At 36.6% G+C, this 19226-nt stretch overlaps 2 protein-coding genes across 3 annotated transcripts; one reads left to right on the top strand and one right to left on the bottom strand.

Moving 5' to 3' along the window:
• The first annotated feature begins 3548 nt into the window (after positions 1–3548).
• Positions 3549–12890, top strand: LOC121727647 (gephyrin). 2 transcript variants are annotated; one of them, XM_042115594.1, is made up of 11 exons: positions 3549–3652; positions 4270–5104; positions 5679–5833; positions 6152–6293; positions 7147–7226; positions 7827–7933; positions 8100–8259; positions 8855–8966; positions 9206–9411; positions 10381–10526; positions 12874–12890. In XM_042115594.1, exons 2-10 carry the CDS (start codon positions 4351–4353, stop codon positions 10522–10524), a joined length of 1860 nt encoding a protein of 619 aa, XP_041971528.1. In that variant the 5' UTR covers positions 3549–3652; positions 4270–4350; the 3' UTR covers positions 10525–10526; positions 12874–12890. The 2 variants fall into 2 exon arrangements, with proteins under 2 accessions (XP_041971528.1, XP_041971527.1); XM_042115593.1 differs by lacking the exon at positions 12874–12890 and having other exon boundaries at positions 10381–10529.
• On the bottom strand, positions 12665–16694 carry LOC121727649 (transmembrane emp24 domain-containing protein 2). Its single transcript, XM_042115596.1, has 4 exons — positions 16445–16694; positions 16082–16263; positions 15241–15390; positions 12665–12837 (listed from the first exon to the last, which is right to left on the bottom strand). Exons 1-4 carry the CDS (start codon positions 16584–16586, stop codon positions 12688–12690), a joined length of 624 nt encoding a protein of 207 aa, XP_041971530.1. The 5' UTR covers positions 16587–16694; the 3' UTR covers positions 12665–12687.
• Between the last annotated feature and the right edge of the window lie 2532 nt (positions 16695–19226).

The raw sequence follows: 19226 nt of genomic DNA, 5'->3' as shown, positions 1-19226 counted from the left end.
CAATGCCATGGTGACAAATGCAAGTGCCAATCTGTTGTCATCATTGATACCGAGCAAAAAATGTTTGAAAAATTACGTTTGTTGTATGGAAGCCCCCCTTAAATATTTATTTTGTTTTTAGTAAGTATTTGTTGTTAAAGCGGCAACAGAAATACATAATCTGTGAAAATTTCAACTCTAGCTATTACAATTCTTGAGCTACAGCCTGAAGACATACAGACAGACAGACAGACAGACGGACAGACATCGAAGTCTTAGGCCCGTATAAATAGTCAGTACTCAAGATGCGACCCGGTCTTAAGACACGGTTCAGGCTCTGTGATTGGTTGGCTGTCAAAATTTGGACCAATCACAGAGCCAAACCGCGTCTTGAGACCGGGTCGCATCTTAAGTACTGACTATTTATAATAATAATAATAATAATAACTTTTATTTCGGATCACAACAAAAATCCATAGTGTTAGTAAATAATATAATTGAGACTTAAACTATGTTAGTACATCACATTATTTCGACGACCTCTGTGGCTCAGTGGTGAGCGCGTCGGTAGCTCAAGCCGGAGGTCGCGGGTTCGAATCCCGCCGACGGAACAAAAAGTTTTCAATGTTCCCGGGTCTGGATGTGTATTAAATATGTGTATGATATAATAAAAATCTTAAATATATGTATAGTATAAAAGTATTAAATATATTTCCGTTGTCTGGTACTTGTAACACAAGTCCTTTAGGTACTTAGCACGGGGCCAGACTGACGTGGTGTGAAGCGTCCATAGATATTATTATTATTATTATTATTATCAAATAACAATAGCAACAATTTGTGTATTAGGAATGGTGAGGCGTTGGAACTGTTAAGAGGATACAACAGGGGCTAGAGAAATGAAAAAAAAGTACGTGTAATATCTATAGCTGTCTCCCTTACCTCAAGCCTATACCGCAGAACGCGATAGAGACAACTGCAGAAAATCCAGAAAATCAACGATTCGTTGTCCCCTGATTCCTTTTCCAAAACTTAACCGATTTAAGTACTTTTTTCATTAAAGATTAAAAAAAGGCTTGAGCTGTGTTCCTATGTTTTGCTTTTTTTGTATAATCTAGCCAAATCTGTTTTCTGGACGTTTGAACACAGCGGAAAATCTGCCCATTTTTTTGGGTTTTTGAACGTTCATATCTTATTTAATAATTAAATTATGAAAAAAAAGAAAACATAGGGACATTGTATTAGTGGCCGTAGATATTTAGGAAAAAAATTATAACTCTACTAGCATTATCCAGGGAGGAAACAGGGGACAACGTTTGTATGGAAAAAAGGGCGGTGTGGAATCCTCTTAATGAGCCTATTCCTATTTAACGTGAACCTCTATCCAATGCCTTACCAAACCATCAAGATTATCAGTCAATACCCTTAGAATGATGTTATTACTACTTCTGACACGCTGCATCAACGACGCCACTCTTTTTCTTATTATGGCGTTAAAGCCATCGGTGCGCATTTCTGCAAACATGCCTGAGGCACTACAGTACCTTGGTAGTCCTAACAGCATTCTAAAGATATTATTGTATTGAACACGAAGAGCATTTATCGCGCGCTGGGTGTAACTCGCCCATAGATTGCATGTGTAAAAGGACTGGCAGTAAGCTTTAAATAAAGTCACTTTTACCTCATCAGAGCATCTTGCAAATCTACGAGCTAACATGTTCCCACGCACGGCCAACGTTCTTCGCTCCCTCTCAATGTCTACATCGTCAACAAGCATATCAGTTACCCAATGGCCCAGGTATTTAAATTTATGGACTCTAGCAAGTGGAACTTCATTAAGAAACACGGGTGGTATTGTGCTAACTTTATGTTCACGGGGTTGGAAAACAAGTAGTTCACTTTTCTTAGAGTTATACCTGAGTCCTTGGGCCTCGGCATACGCTTGACACTTGCCTAGCAGTTTTCTGAGGCCACTGACCGAGGGACTGAGCAGCACCATGTCATCAGCATAACTAATGTTGTTTAGCATCACTCCGCCCATGGAACAACCGACATTAGTGTTGCTCAGCTCCTCGATCAGCTTATTTATGTAAAGGTTGAAGAGACGAGGAGAAGTTAATCCACCCTGCCTAACTCCACACCTTAATTTGTACAGGTTAGAGAGAGCCCCAGACCACTTAACAGCATTTTCCTGGTTCTTGTACCAATAATCAAAAATATTAATAACCTCAATTGGAAGATCCGTCTCATCCAGCAACTTGTTGCGTAGTATCTCATAGGACACCATATCGGAAGCCTTTGAAAGGTCCAGAAAACATGCATGTACTGGAGTGCTTCTATCGGTGTAGTATTTGACAGTCTGCTTGAGAGACAGAATTGCAGTTTCTGTACTCGTAGATAGTCCTGCTCTGAAGCCAAATTGGGCATCGTGCAACTTAAGATGCTTATCTAGATATTGATCAAGCAGACTGTCTAGGACCTTTGCGATTGTTGTGGCTAGCGATATGGGCCTATAATTAGCTTTACTGGAGGAATTTCCAGTTTTATTTTTGATTATTGGTACAACAACCGTCTTCATACAATCGGCAGGTAAATAAGTGTGCCTAATGCAAAGGGTGTAAAACAAAGACAGAACCCTTGGTAAGTGTGAGCCAGCGTATCTCAGATGCTCAATGCTAATTCCATCATGACCTGGAGATTTACCCTTCGTCATAGCGCGTATTGTGTTAGACACTTCTTTCGCAGTAAAACGTATCGGGTGAGCAGATGTCCGGCTGGGCGAGTGGTTATTAGACTCGAGCGGCTGAGACACACAGTTTGGCCTGGATAAGGGCTCTATCAAAAAGTTCTCCCTAAACATATTGGCAATACCAGCTGCCTCTTGTATGCCTTCAACATTGAGAGGAATGCACGGCCTTGGATTGAGCTTATTGGTTTGCCTCCAAAAAGATTTAAAGTTCTTTTTCGTGTGATGTGATGCCAGAATATCCATTTTTATTTTCTCTTGATTATTCTGACACCACCTCAGTTTAGACTTAAATATTCTCCGAGACGAAGACATATTTTCGAAGATTTCACCCGAGCGAGGTTTGCCATGAGATAAACAAACATGATAATTGTGTCGTGCTACCCTATGAGCCGGTTGGATATGCTTGTTCCATCCCACAACGCGCAACTTTCTTTTAATCTCATTACACTTAGAGCTCTCCAAGGCCGCTTCACTTAAAGTATTTACTATACTATTATAAAATTTGCCAATGACATGCTTGTGCTCACAATTCCTCAGGAAAGTCCAAAAGTTTTAGTTTTTCATTACATAGCGCATTTATACGGGCCTTAGTAATAGGGTCCCGTTTTTACCCTTTGGGTACGGAACCCTAAAAAATCGATGTTGTAAATCGATTAAAATAATCGGGCGCTATTTGCGGTAACGTTGTTCGCTGGCGCCTGGCAGTCAAACTGACGTTTGTTATCAATCATGTTATCAGCGTGTCACTGTCACGACCCACGACGTATGACTTATGAGTATCTTGAGTTCACTAGTATACCTATATAATAATAATCTGTGGTTCACATACGTTTACTTTCAGTGTATTTTTTGGTGCCGTTTGAGGTAGTCGGTAGAATTAAAATATAAAGTTAGTCTCATACTCGTAGAAGAATTTAACGGAAGGTAAGCATATAAAATAACAAAACTACATTTTGAATAAATATTTTTTACTTAAAACATATTGAAACACATCATAAAAACCACTGAGTATCTTATATCTTTAAACGAGCAATTCTTGTATATATAAGTAAGTATATATAATTGGAATCTCGGAATCGGCTCCAACGATTTTCATGAAATTTAGTACCTATATAGGGGGTTTCGGGGGCGATAAATCGATCTAGCTAGGAATCATTTTTAGAAAATGTCATTTAATTCGTGTTTTATCGAATACCAAATCAAATAGCTAGTATTTTTTATACATTGTAAAAACTAAAATCATTAAATGTTATTGGGACACAAATCGTCCAAATTAATCGCCGTGCCAAGAGATTCTCTGTCCTATTTATAAATTTATTTCATCATAGCATAGAGAAAATATACATAAAATTACTTTGATAAAAACTACTCTTGTGTTATGAAATTATTACTTATTAGCTGATTACTATGTTTGCTCAAGCTGCTATTTTGTTATCAGCTCTCGTAAACAAGTTTTTTAAACAAATATAATTCAATGTCACCGCGCACCTAGACCTAACTTCTATAAAATGCCACTAAAATGATGTAATTATTTGTTTTAGCAAACTGCCACTTGGGGAAATAATAATTATAATCTTCTTAATGAAGCATATTATTTAAACAAGTGTATAGCGGGATACAAAATGGTGAGATCCGTTGCAATCATAACTATCAGCGATAGCTGTTTCAAGGACAACTCTAAAGATACATCGGGACCAATTCTATTAGAAATCATTAACAAGAAGTTTCCCGAAGCAAACATTCACTCAATAATTGTGCCCGACGAGAAGGAAATAATCGAGAGGGAACTAAAATACTTTAGCAGATCAAACATTGATTTGGTGCTAACCACAGGAGGTACGGGCTTGAGTCCTAGAGATGTGACACCTGAAGCCACAAAAGCTGTTATACAGAGGGAGGTGCCAGCAATACCAGTAGCTATGACCATGTCTAGCTTACAAAAGACACCCATGGCCATGCTATCCAGAGCGGTAGCGGGCATCAGGGACAAAACTCTCATCATTAACTTCCCCGGTAGTAAGAAAGCTGTAGTGGAGTGCTATGATGTAGTCAGCTCTGTTTTGTCTCATGCTATAACATTAATAAATAATGAGCTAGAGGAAGTGAGAAATGTCCATGACAAAATGCAGTCTAATCATGTCTGTCCCCATAACAAAGTGAGCAATGTAGACATATCGAAGGTGGCTCTCAGACCCAGAGAATCCCCGTTCCCAATGCTGGAAATGCCCGAAGCCTTCAATATAGTAGATGCTGTTATGTTGCAGTGGGTGGAGGGGATAGAAATTTTACCATTATATGAGTGTATAGGCAGGGTGGTGGCTCAAGATCTCATATCCAAGGAGCCTATGCCACCGTTTCCGGCTTCTGTGAAGGATGGTGAGTAATTTTGTTTTGTATGACGATTGTCAACATAATTATATTGTTGTATTTGCATAATAAACCTATAATATATTGTCATCAAAGACTTATATGTATAGATTTATGACAACAATTTGTTAGTGTCTTAGAAACTATTAGGTAAATTACTGTAATATTGAACTTTGACTTGTCACACTTTGGCATCGCTTGATCCTAATTTATTTACCTATTTTATTCGATTTTTAACACAAAAACGGTAACGGTAACGGTTAAATACACAATATGCGGACATTTAACTTTATGCATGATGGCACTGGGCATGTAATTATAACTCCATTACAAATATTAATGATAATATGCACGAGTTCTGGTCGTCGTTAACTACTATTATAGCCAAAAGGATTGATAATGATATAAGCATACAATATAATAGTTTATGCCATGTCAGTGCCTAAACTACAATTTGGAATACAGCTATTAAATCGCAGTCATATCATATACTTAATTTTGTCTGGCAATAGATGAGGGGGGGGGGGGGGGGCAGCAGTTTGGTCTGGTATATTGAAACCAAATATCAATATTATATTCTTAGGTTACGCGTGTCTAAGCTACGATGGTGCGGGCGTACGTACGGTGCGTGCCGCCGTAACTGCGGGCGAGACGCCGGCCACGCCCCTTGCGACGGGCGAGTGCGCGCGCGTCAACACCGGCGCGCCAATACCGCTCGGCGCTGATTGTGTTGTTCAGGTAATTTAATACCTTACTGAAATAGGGATTTTAAATGTGTCTAAGATGTTATGGTAAATACATTGTTTTGTTCTTGTCAAATAAGTTACAAAAGTCGCTTGATATTCATGTTTCCTAATCATTGTAGGAAGCCATTCAATCTATGTCTATATCAGGATTTTAGATAGACGAGTTTACTTACAAACAAATTACTTACATCTGATTTAATGATCCCATTTGGTTATAGGTAAAAATACATGAGGAAACAATAAATCTGCCACTACTATCTAAGTATTTCACTTGTTAGAATAATATCGTTAAGTACCTCGTTCCCCCAAGGTGGAGGACACTAAGCTGATCAAGGCGTCAGAAGACCACCAGACGGAGTTGGAGGTGGAGATACTGGTGGCGCCGCAGCCGCACCAGGACGTGCGGCCTATTGGACAAGATATACCATCCGGCTCGCTTATTGTTAAAAAGGGTAGGTCTACCGTCTAACACCTCCGTAACATGTACAGGGGACATACGTATTTATCATAATAATTATGTAAGTAAGTAGCATAATATGATTCTTTTTTTTTTATCGCAAAATGGTCACTGCTTGCAATTCATGTCTAGTAATTCGTACTAATTACATTCGTACTAGTTACATTCGTCAGCTTGACAGTTTTCACAATTCATTTGCTGAATTGATTGAGAGGAATTGCTTAATGTGAAGTCTCATAATAGATATCGCCCGGTATGATTGTATCATAATATTATCTTATATCATCTGCCAGCAGCCTTGCCTTAAATCTGTTTTAACTCTTTAGGCGTACAGTAAATATAACGAAAATAACTTTCTCATCATCACCCAAAATAAATCATCATCATCTTCGTTTGTGTAGCAAAACATGCATTTTTAGAAAAGTGCGTTTAAAGCTTCTTAAGAGATATAAAACAATAAGAACCAACACACGTATAATTTTATTGATTTATTTTCAAAATACAATTAAAATTACAAAAGAAATCCATTTCGGTATGAAAACTGTACGAAAATATCAAATCAGTAACACGGTTGGTCACCTGGGGTCTTTAGCGCGAATAAGCACATCTTTAACACTCAAGTCACAACACATGCACGCGAGCTCAAATTAGTTGCGATTAAATATAGAAATATAATTCTTTTTAGGAAGCTACCCAAAGAACTGAGATGCTATGATTAATTTAAATATGGGTTTTTCTCATTTTCGCAAACTCCGGGCTTTTAAACCCCACGCGACCTCTCGAGTGTTAAACAAGTATTATCGATCATTGTTTGGTATTTTTAAGTAATCATTGTTTGGTATCATCAGGCGATGTAATCAGCGCGGCGCAAATCGGCATTCTGGCGGGAGCAGGCTACAAGGAAGTTCCCGTGCTGACATACCCCAAGGTTTGGAATACACCAACTAGATAGCCACTTACGACTTTGTTGACATAGATTAACTAACATTGCAGAAACATTCCAAATTGTTAGTATCAAATCAGGGTAATTTTAATAATTCGCCTATACCGCACATTATAGTTAGTTGTATACGCACCGTGGTGCAATCTTTTACGTAGTGTATATCCTCTTTGGTGCTATCAGCCATGCAATCGGACTTGTGGATATTTTTTTGACTGTTATTCTTTCAGAACTTTGCCTATGGTCATAACATTTTTGGAAATTGGGCACTTAGCTTGTAAAAAAAATCAGATTTGGTTCAAAAAATTTATAATACAAGAGGCTACAAATAGAACTAGGTGTTTTAAGAGGGTACGGCTAGCACTGTTTTTCCATACCAACGTATTCCCCAATTTACTTCCTGGACAATGCGTCTAGACTCTAGACAAATGATTTTTCTATTTTTTCTATACAATATATAATATAAACCATAAAACGAAAGATCTTTAAGATAAAATAAAAACTTATAGGCTAGACTCACTCTTCCTGAAGATATTTAAAAAAAAAAAGAATTAACAATTTTTGTAAATGATTGTTACCATAATTTAGGTGGGTGTAATGTCAACGGGCAACGAGCTCCAGGAGCCCACGGACAGCAACCTGCGACCTTCCCACATCCGAGACTCCAACCGCACTATGCTGAAGGCGTTGTTGAAGTAAGTTATGATGCAAGATTGGCTGTCAGTTATAACTTTAGTGAATTTTGCCCGCAACTTTATTTATCATACATATATATATACTAATAACTATTTTTTGTCTTTTAACCCGCGACGAAGACTTTGGTATCATTTTTTTTCTTAATTTAATATAATGTTTCCGTAGTGAGCACGGGTACTCGAGCGTGGACTGCGGTATAGCGCGCGATGAGCCGGGCGAGCTGGCACGCGCGCTAGCGGCGGCGCTGGCGCGAGTCGACTTGCTCGTGTGCACCGGCGGCGTGTCTATGGGCGAGCGAGACCTGCTCAAGCCTGTGCTCATTAATGTGAGATGTTCAGCCAGTGAACGACATTAGGGGTCTGTTTCACCACTTCCTGATAAGTGCCGGATAGGCTATCCACAACTTATATGACAGATGGAGTATGGAGTATTTATCAGATAAGTTGTGGATAGCCTATCCGGCACTTAATAGGAAATGGTGAAACAGACTCTAAGATTACTTGGCAAGCATGGATTGTTGTCAACGCAGTGTTCGATTTTTAGGTGTTTAAGTTGTTCATAGAATTTTAAGATTGCTCGGTAGAAATGTAAAGGGAATGAGCAGTGTTGGATTTTTAGGTGAAGTAAGAATTGAGCTAGGCGAACAGACAGCTATCTAGTTAATTACAGCCCCTACAGTTTCACCGAGCAATACTAAAGTTAAGGGTGTGGCTGGCTAGCACTTCCATTTAGCACATATGGATTTTCCCTGTTCCCGTTAAGGCTTTTGGCCTGGCCAAAACTTCATGGTACTTACTTGGTCAGCTTTGTGCAATTTTTCTACACTTGTGTCTTGTTTCTTATTGAATTAAAAACAAAAATAGTGTTATTAAATAGATATAAGCCTTTAGATTGTAAACTAATAAAAACTTCATTTTCAGGACTTCAATGCTACAATTCATTTCGGCCGAGTGCGAATGAAGCCGGGCAAGCCTAGTACTTTCGCCACTTGTCAAGTTAGAGGCAAAACCAAGTTCATATTCGCTCTACCTGGTAAGACACTGCACACTTAAAATGCCTTATTTAATATTGTTCATTCATTGATTTAAGAGCGCATAAAACACAAGATATAGCAATCGTGAATTGGCTGTCGCGCAGATAATGTTCAATGTACCTTAAAAAAGTTTATGAAAATCTCATTATTTATGGAAATGACACATGTTGAAAAAAAACGAATGCCACACAAATGATTACTATTATCAAACTGTACTGTGAATGCTTCTCGTATACAGGTAACCCGGTATCAGCGTACGTGTGCGGCCAGCTGTTCGCGGTGCGCGCACTACGGGCATGTACGAGGCGCACGGGCGGGTTCGCACGCATGGGCGTACGCCTCGAGCGTGCACATAGACTCGACCCGAGACCGGAGTACGCGCGAGCTCAGCTACAATTTCCAGCGTTGGATGAGCTGCCCGTAGCAACTATGTTGGGCAACCAGGTACTTTATAAAATGTTTCATTGCTAGTCTTGTACAAAAATAGCTTTAAAATCGTAGCTTTCGTAAAGTAGTGACGTAAACGTAACAACTAATGATAAACGTTGTTTGCGGAATTAAAATCACAGCTGCTGAAAGTGTTTGGTCAGTGTAGTCTATATATATAAAACTCAAAGGTGACTGACTGATTGATTGACATTTTTTTTTTTAATGAAATAAGGGGGCAAACGAGCAAACGGGTCACCTGATGGAAAGCAACTTCCGTCGCCCATGGACACTCGCAGCATCAGAAGAGCTTGTGCGTTGCCGGCCTTTTAAGAGGGAATAGGGTAATAGGGGAGGGTAGGGAAGGGAATAGGGGAGGATAGGAAAGAGAATAGGGTAGGGGATTGGGCCTCCGGTAAACTCACTCACTCGGCGAAACACAGCGCAAGCGCTGTTTCACGCCGGTTTTCTGTGAGAACGTGGTATTTATCCGGTCGAGCCGGCCCATTCGTGCCGAAGCATGGCTCTCCCATACTCATCATCCGTCCAGTGGTTTGGGCTGTGCGTTGATAGATCACATAGTGATCTATCAACGCACAGCGTTCGGGCTGAAATTTGGCATGCAGGCAGATGTTATAATGTAGGCATTCGCTAAGAAAGGATTTTGATAAATTCCAACCCCAAGGGGTTCAAATAGGGGATGAAAGTTTGTATATAATAATACTTCTTAACGCAAGCGAAGCCGCGGGCAAAAGCTCGTTTTAATATAATTTTGTCAGCACCGTACGCGCCGCACGCACCGCATAGGACACGAATTTTTTTTTACGGTGCGGACGAATAATATGGAAAATTTCACATAATTTGATACAACGAATTCTAAAATTCGACGTGTTCAGCGCGTGCGTGTTGATAAATGTGCGATAACCTTTACCGATATTTAAAGAAATATCCAGTTTTATATGAGATAACCCTGTCTGTCGTCTCCAGTGTAGCAGCAGGCTGTTGAGTGCTTGCGGTGCGAGTGTGCTGCTGGAGCTGCCGGGCGCCACCGAAGACGTCAAGGAGTTGGCCGCTGGGACGATTGTACCCGCCCTCATTATTGGCAGAATAGACAACCTAAGTACTTTATAATAAAACAGACGGACAGACAGAAAGATAGACCGAAACTATAAGGGTTCCTTGTTTGACTACAAAACCCTAAAAAAACTTACAAACTGCTAGGGCTATCACCTGTTTGACTCAGTATTGGAAATTTACCGCACTCATCGCTAATTGCGGGTAAGCCTTAAAAAATGCCCTAGCAGTTCTGTTTTCACTTTGTTTCACTCAATTCGCACTTGAGTACTTACAAAATACAAGTGACTATATAGTGTTACAAAATATTGTAATTTCTGGTAACATAAGATGAAATTGTATTTTGTAAGACTTTAGAGCCTTGTAGAATTGTTACTTCTTTAATGGTATTTATTATTGTTACAACATACGATTTTTGTTTTATGTTGAGTAATGTTCAGCAAAATGTCTAAATTCTAAGGTTTAAAGACCTGATTTTTATATTATAAAAGTGCTTAACATTCAAGTGCATTGCGTTTGATATGGTATTATACCAAATTAAAAATAAAATGTTTATGAACATAATTTTAATAAATGATTAAGCCTTCTTGATTCATGGAATTCAAATCTCAAGGATTAAAATCTCAATCTTGCCACTTTCATATTTAAAGCAATAATAATAATTGTTAAAGATATATTGTAAAATGTTGTTATTATTGTCTAGTTATAAGTTGAGACAATACTTTGTTGATTTTATACATAAGAAATACATTTTATTTACATATTACGGTAACATGTTTTTCATTTTAAGGTAAAATAATTTAAAAGCCTTTTACACTCAAGTTCTTTAATGTAATTAATATAATCAAAGTATACAAACTACACTTTTTTTCTAATAATTGATATCATTCTTACCAAAAAACAGATCTTATTTATTGTCTTTGAAATTTTATGAGCGTAAAATTAAAAATTTAAATCAGAAAGTTATCTATATATAGGATCGTCAAGCGATATAGTCCGTGCAATCGCAAAAAAAATTAAATAAAAATAAATATATATATATATATATATATATATATATATATATATATATATATATATATATATATATATATATATATATATATATATATATATATATTGAAAATAGATTTTTTTTATTGAATCTTATATACTGTTAGGCCCTTTTCACATGCAAACGGTTGCGGCACGGTCGCCGTGCCGTACAAAGTAGAAATGTATGCGCTACTAAGCCGTGACATGTGAAAGCTAAGTAGCACATACATTTCAACTTTGTACGGCACGGAAACCGTGCCGCGACCGTATGCATGTGAAAAGGGCCTTACTGCCGCACTCAGAGTGGAACATTAATTACTTAAATGTAATTAATTCAAAATTTTAACATAAGCCCCATACATTATCTGTCAAACTCTCCATTAAATTGAAGGTTAATCGTAATTAAATGACTCTGAGTACGGCGGTAAGACCATAAAGTTAATATACCTAGAGGAATAGAGCAGATCTCGAGCTGTCAAACGAAACCAAAATTGGTTTTCATCTGTGTGAAAACTATGTGTACGTAAACACTTACACAAGCATGATTAAATATGAATTCTATGAGATTAAATTGTCAACGTGCGGCACGTGCCGACTGGAGGTCAAAAAAGAGTGCTGCTGTGATGTATCACACGTCTCTTTTTACCACGCAGTGTTACTTATCAGTAACTGAGCTACTTATCAGTAGTAGTAGAGTAGTTGCCTATCAGTAACTGTTTTTTTTATCTATTCCGTTTGTTTGTTTCTCTATTCCGCTAGGTATATTAACATAATGGGTAAGACAATAATTATTATTATTACACACCGCTATCGCTAGTCTGTCACCATTTGACTTTATATTAATCTGAGACTGTCGCAGGAATTATGACTAAAAAATAATAAAGTAAATATTTTGACAATAGAATATCAATAGAAAATGTTGAAGTTTCAAACTTATAATTTATTATTTTTTTATTTGAGGTCGAATTTCGACCATTGGGCCATCTCTAGTAATTTTAAACCTAATCATAATGTTAAAGCATTAAAGACTAAAGAACCAAAACACGGATATTTAAATGCATCTGAGATAATGTAAAATAAGTACATATAATAAAAAGTAAGAGAACATGTGATTAAAAAATATCATACATAGTTCAATATGATTTTTTAATAAAATAAAAAGGAAGTTTTTACCAAATATTTTAATCAAACAACTCTTTGCACTTCAAAGAAACGTTTGAGGTAGTACACCTGGCCGACTGTCATGAGTAGTAGTACAGATGCTTCGAATATCGACCACATAACTACTCTGGAGTTTGTGCTTTCATTAATGGATCTGTGAATTCTATCTCGCACCTGAAAATACAAAAAAAGAACTGTAAATTATGTTGTATAATAAAAAAATCTTTACTTGGTTACTTTCTTTACGCTTTCAAGATAAGATTACTTCGCAACGCCGACAAAAAACTATGCTTTGTGATGGGTAGATAGTAGTAGTAGACGGGGCCCTCGCTACCATATGTACAATGTGTGCAATGCACACGGGCGCCATCCTCTAGGGGCGCCAAATCGCCATCTTTAGGGGCGCCAAAACCAAGTACCGAAAAAATTTGCCTAAGGGGCGCCAAAATCCTTTTTTTGCACACAGGCGCCAGAAGCCCTTACGGGGGCCCTGGTAGTAGATGGATTGTTTATTCATATTTCTCTTACTAAAATTGGCAAAAACAGTGTTGGTACTGCAGAGCTCAGTAATCGTCGACAGTTTTTATTGCTATAAATTATAATCATTAATCAGTTGTTTAACAACAGTTCAACTCAAAATGACTTGAGCATATCACGCTTTGTTTCGATTTTCGATAAAAAAAATATATACCTCTGAAAGATAGTTGGTATCACATCACTAGTGAGTGTAGTGACGCGTGACGATAACGGAGGAAAGGATAAGCATTACTATAGTGCGTTTCATCAAATAGTTCCTTTGCCGTCATGTTGGCACTAATGCAAATTAGTGTTGCCTCATTATCTTTACTGTGCTACCTTAAATTAGGGGAGATAATAATATATTATCACAAAATACTTTTAATAATTCCCTAATTTTATATAATTCTAACTTTCGCCCGCGGCTTATCCTGCGTTACGTCTATCCCTCGGGGACCGTTCTTTTTCCCGGGATGAAAGGTACCCTATGTCCTTCTCTATAACAGAGACAACGTGTACGTATGAAAGTTTCATGATGATCCGCTTAGTACTTTATGCGTAACAAACTTAAGGCCTAACAAACAAACAAAGACACTTTCGCATTTACTAGCTAAAAGTCGAGCTTTGTGAGGGCTTTTCGTTACACCTTGACTGACTGATGATAACACATTTAATATGTAAATAAAAATTACTATGTTAAAGCACAAATTAATAGGCGTGATAGTTTTTCCGTAAAGTGTACCACAAAATGTACCTGGTTGTGGGATATACTAGGGCTCGCTTTGCTCGCCATGATAATAATAATATAAGTACTATCTTTGACCCGCGACTTAGTTCGCATGACGCATGTATGTAGTTTTCGTCACTACAAGTGCGTTTAATCAAATAGTTCCTTTGCCATCATGTTGGCATTCCTGTCTGTTGATAACGTAAACACGGTAGACACGCTCTGCGAGTATTCATAAGTTTTACTGTATTTCAGGGTGATTAAACTAATGCTGGTAACCCTATTTCACTAAGCTGAAATGGCGGCAACCTGAGTTATTCACATTTATTGGGCCCCCGTTACGTTTTTCACGTTCACAAAACACTTTCACTTTTAACACCATCATTCTATCACCACGTTTTAATGTTTTCGGCATGATTTTCTCACGAAATCACAGTAAAACTTATGAATACTCGCAGAGCATGTCTCTGCCGTGTTTACGTTATTGACAGACAGTAATGCCAACACGACGGCAAAGGAACTATTTGATGAAACACACTCTAATTTGTATTTGATAGAAAGGGATATGACTTATGTCAAATGCTTTCGTCATGGATTCAGACCAGTGTAATTCGAGCTCTGAATAAATTGATTCTTGACAGTAAAAAAAATATTTTGTATGAAACGCACAAGATGTACACGGGTCACGGATGTTCAACCACATCTACTACTAAGACAGATTTCACTGTCATTATCTAAAATAAGTCTTACATATTGGCTGAAAGTATTCGCCTTGCATTAGGCGTCTAGAGGCTATGTGGTCGCTGGACAAACATGTTATTGTGGGAAATCCATAAGAGATAAACATATTATACCATCGCAAAGTTTTCTGTAGACCTTTTCATTGTGTACAATTATTATAGTAAGTACATTATTTTGATAAATCTCGTAGGGTTCAGCCTGCGTTTGCAATGTAAGCAGAAAAAATGTAATTATTAATGATATCAGATTAGAAACCTCAATAATAACAGTATTTGTCCACTATTTAATTTATTTATTTATTTAATCAGGACACCAAACAGCACATACATCGAAATATCATTAAAATAAGCATATTAATTATTATAAATTTTTCTAATGCATGTACCTTAGCAGGTGACACGGCATTTATAATCAAAACTCCACAAAATACAATATGAAATTAATGATTGTTGTTATAAAGTATAAACCTTCCTCTTTAATCACTCTATCTATTAAAGAAAACCGCATTAAATTTAAAATATAAAATTCATGCTAATAACATAACATTTTAGTCTGACTTCTCTTCATAATAATTGAGAAAAAAATTTACTGACCTGCATATACTCTTGTTCATGCTTGACTGTTTTTAATGTAGTGCCGAGCTCTTTGATCATGTCCTCCAGTTTATTGTGGTTTACATCCTCATCTTTATCATCAGATTTTTTGTGAGGAGCATCTCCAACTTCCAGATTAAACATAACAACCTGCAAATTTATCACAATATATTAATTACCCATTTTGCAGAGATTTACTATTTTTATAATACACAAACTGGCAAGTATAGTATGTACCATCACAGAAACCGATTTCAAATAGCAGATGCTGGACCTAAGACTTTTGGTTGGGTTACGTCAATTCAGTTACTGCTGTGATTTGTTGTGTTTGATCCTACGAATATTAAAAACTACGAAAAAGTAACTCCGTCAAAAAACATGTTCTATAATACTTATAAAATGTGTACCTAGGTACACATTTTCAATATTTAGGTGGCCTTCAGCACCCAGCGGTATCAGGCTAACATTACATGACAGTTTGAAAGGAACAAATTTAAAACGGTAATAGTATAGGAGTTAAGTTTTAGTTTTTATATAGGTTTCATCTAATGCAACTGAATTACACCAACTTTTCTGACAGTACAAAATCCAATAAGAATAATATTATATTGTAGAAGTTAGGTTACGAACATTGTAACTCGAAAGTTTAAATATTAGATAATTTTTTTTACACAAACTATAATAATAGGTATCTTCATATAATAACTATTTTATTTGCTATTTGTACATCTTTGCCCCTTAAAGCTAAGCAGCCCCAAAGGAGCACTTGACTTTAGGAGGAAGTTAGTGACAATTGCTAACAACTTAGTATTAGAATTTTACAGAATAACTTAAAATATACCTTTGGAGTCATAGTAGACATTTGATTACTGAAGCAATATGTGTAACGGCCAGCAGTAGGTGCTGAGAATGTATACATTCCTGATGATTCTCTTTCTCCTCTATAGATAACTGCACCATCAGGTCCAGTTATTTTAACATCTATGTCTAGGAAACCTCCTTCAGCTATTTCGAAGGTAAGACCTGAAATAAGTATATTGTAATTATGAGCAAAAGTAGGGTAGAAACATACTGGCCAGAACTTTTACTGTGACTTCAGCAAACTCTCACTGAACAAAATCAAAAATGATGTAGTAATGGACTAGGTAACATAGCACTTACTTCAAATATAATAAAAGTTAAAATAATAATGATTTTTTCTTACCCATTTTGGTATCGGCGTCGACATTTTCGAAGAAACACTCTTCGGCATGAGCGTCTACTGTGATTGTGTAGCAATGTGATGATGACCATAGCGCAGCTAATAATAAGGTTAGAACCCCTAAATATTTACACAGCGATGCCATTTTGATACATAAAATTAATAGTGCTACGCTAATTTATCAAAATAATTATGTGCCTTTTAACTATTTTTACATTGACTCTATAAACTATTTACTTGGGGCCACGTAATGACTAATGACAGTTTGATGACAAGTGCCACATTTGACATTTTTGACGACTTGTAGCTGTCAAGGTAGTGATGTGAAATCTGCAATGAGAACATATTATATTTATAAAAAAAAACTATGCAAGAAAAATCGATGTATCGTTTATAAAAAATTAAATTACTTAAATTATAATGTCACGCGTTCGCGTGATTCATGAAGGATCACTGCGACGTTGGCGAGATAGTAATCTCGGGCAAAAAAAAAAACAATGGCACCACTGCTATCAAAGTGTACGGAAGTGCGCAGAACAAGTTCCAGCAGGCCGCGCACATGCCGTGCACTTAAAGGTTACATCGTTTCGGCGCACTTTTGACTCAGTAGCTCAGTGTCTATTGCGATTTGCGACTTGCGAGTGCAAAGATAAAATAAAAGTATACCTATTAGAATCATAACCGTATATATTAAGTCTATGTACTAAATCATAAGCCTTTATTGCTAGTAAGTATAATAATAAGTCTATGTACTAAATTATACCAAAGAGAATGAACTTAAACTACTTATCAAGAGGTCGGACTTAGAAAAAAAAACATTTTTTTTTTAATTGAAACTAAAGTTAAAATTTTTAAGTGCAAAACCTTCCACTCTAAACATACCAAAAACAAAAAAAAATGCTAGGACTAAAAATGCTAGCTAGGACTTCCTAGCTAAAATAAGTGGAATAAGCGCTTTAGACTTATAGGAGCGAAGAATCAAGAAATAGAGGAAAATGTGGAAAAAAAACGGAAGAAATTATTTTAAATTGCTTATTATTTTAAGAAATTACTGGAGCAATTTTTATGTAATTTGGCACACATGAAGAATAGACCACGTGAAAGGACATAGGTTTCTTTTTTTGCGCAAAAATGTACGGTTTCCGTGACATTCCTAAATTAGGCGGGCGAAGCCGCGCGGGACATCTAGTCTATACTTTATATAATATAATATTATTATCATTTATTAAGTATAAAATTATAAAGCGGAAGAGTTTGTTAGTTTGTTTGTTTGAATGCGCTAATCTCAGGATCTACGGGTCCGATTTAAAAAATTCTTTCAGTGTTAGATAGCCCATTTATCGAGGAAGGCTACAGGCTATATTTTATTACGCTAAGATAGAAGCTAAGAATAGAGAAAAATGTGGAAAAAACGGGGGAAAATTATATGAAATTGCTTATTTTCTTAAGAACTACTGGAGCAATTTTTATGTTATTTGTCAAACATGAAGAATATACCACGTGAAGGGATATAGGCTATTTTTTGCGGAAAATGTACGGTTTGAAATTATTTGAAAGTGCTTATTTGAACGCGCTAATCTCAGGAATTACTGGTTCGATTTGAAAAATTCTTTCAGTGTGATAGTCTATTTATCAAGAAGGGTTATAGGTAGGGTTGTCAACTTTTTTTGACAAAAAAAGCGTAGAAACAAATTTGGATAGGAAAAAAATAAAGTATTTTTAAAATTTTATGTTTTCATTGTTTTAAAAACGTATTTTTGTTTGCTTTTAGCACATACCTTAGTGTGTGCTAAAAGCAAACTTTTTTTTTGTAACTTTTAAATGTTACAAAGCTTGTTTGACAATCAATATTGTAATTTAAATAAATAAACAATTCGTTTTTATTTATTGATGAGCTATATCGTAAGTACCAATAATGAGAATAGGCATCACAGTACAGGTTGAAAATAAAGTATTATTGCATACTTTATTTGTATATAAAAGTACAAAGTATAGTAATTATCAAGAATAAAGTAGGATACGTTATTATAAAGTATAACCATACTTTATAATAACGTATCCTTAAAATATAGCCTATAACTAGGGTTGCCGGTTGACAACCCTAGTTATAGGCTATATTTTAACAGGCTACGACTAATAGGAGCAAAGGAATAGAGGAAAATGTGGAAAAAACGAGGGAAATTATTTTTTCTCACGAACTACCGGAGCAATTTATCTGTTGTTTGGCACAGATAAGAAGTAGACCTAACTACCTCTTATCTGTGTGAAACTAGACTAACTAACTAGACAATTTTTTCTGTGAAATATCTAATTTACGCGGGCGAAGCCGCGCGGAACGTCTAGTTAAGTAATATTTTGAAAACAACCATTTTAATAGTTAGGTAATCGTTTAAAAAAACATATGCTTATTAAATACAGGCTAACGAAGGGGGGGGGGGGGGGGGTCACAGGAGACATGACCCACATAATAAGGAAATTTCTAGTTATAATATAACAGCGATAATTTTTTTTTGTGTGACCCTCTCCAAAACCTCAGGCTGCGACCGCGCCTGGACTACTTATAGATAAGGTTTTAAATTTTAATGCCTGCTTGTAGTCCTTATAGTAGGGGAGGGGAGGGTGCTATATTCAGTATTCGTGTAGTCACTCGAGAGTCGAGCGTCATGGAGACCTAGTATGTTTTTACATTAGGTAAAACTGATAAAAAAATAATATGAGCGTTTTTAGGGTTCCATACCCAAAGGGGCCAAAGGGCAAAAACGGGACCCTATTACTGAGACTTCGC

Source organism: Aricia agestis, chromosome 6 (genome assembly GCF_905147365.1).
Source record: "Aricia agestis chromosome 6, ilAriAges1.1, whole genome shotgun sequence".
Lineage (NCBI taxonomy): Eukaryota > Metazoa > Arthropoda > Insecta > Lepidoptera > Lycaenidae > Aricia > Aricia agestis.
This window is presented reverse-complemented; position numbering and strand designations above follow the sequence as displayed.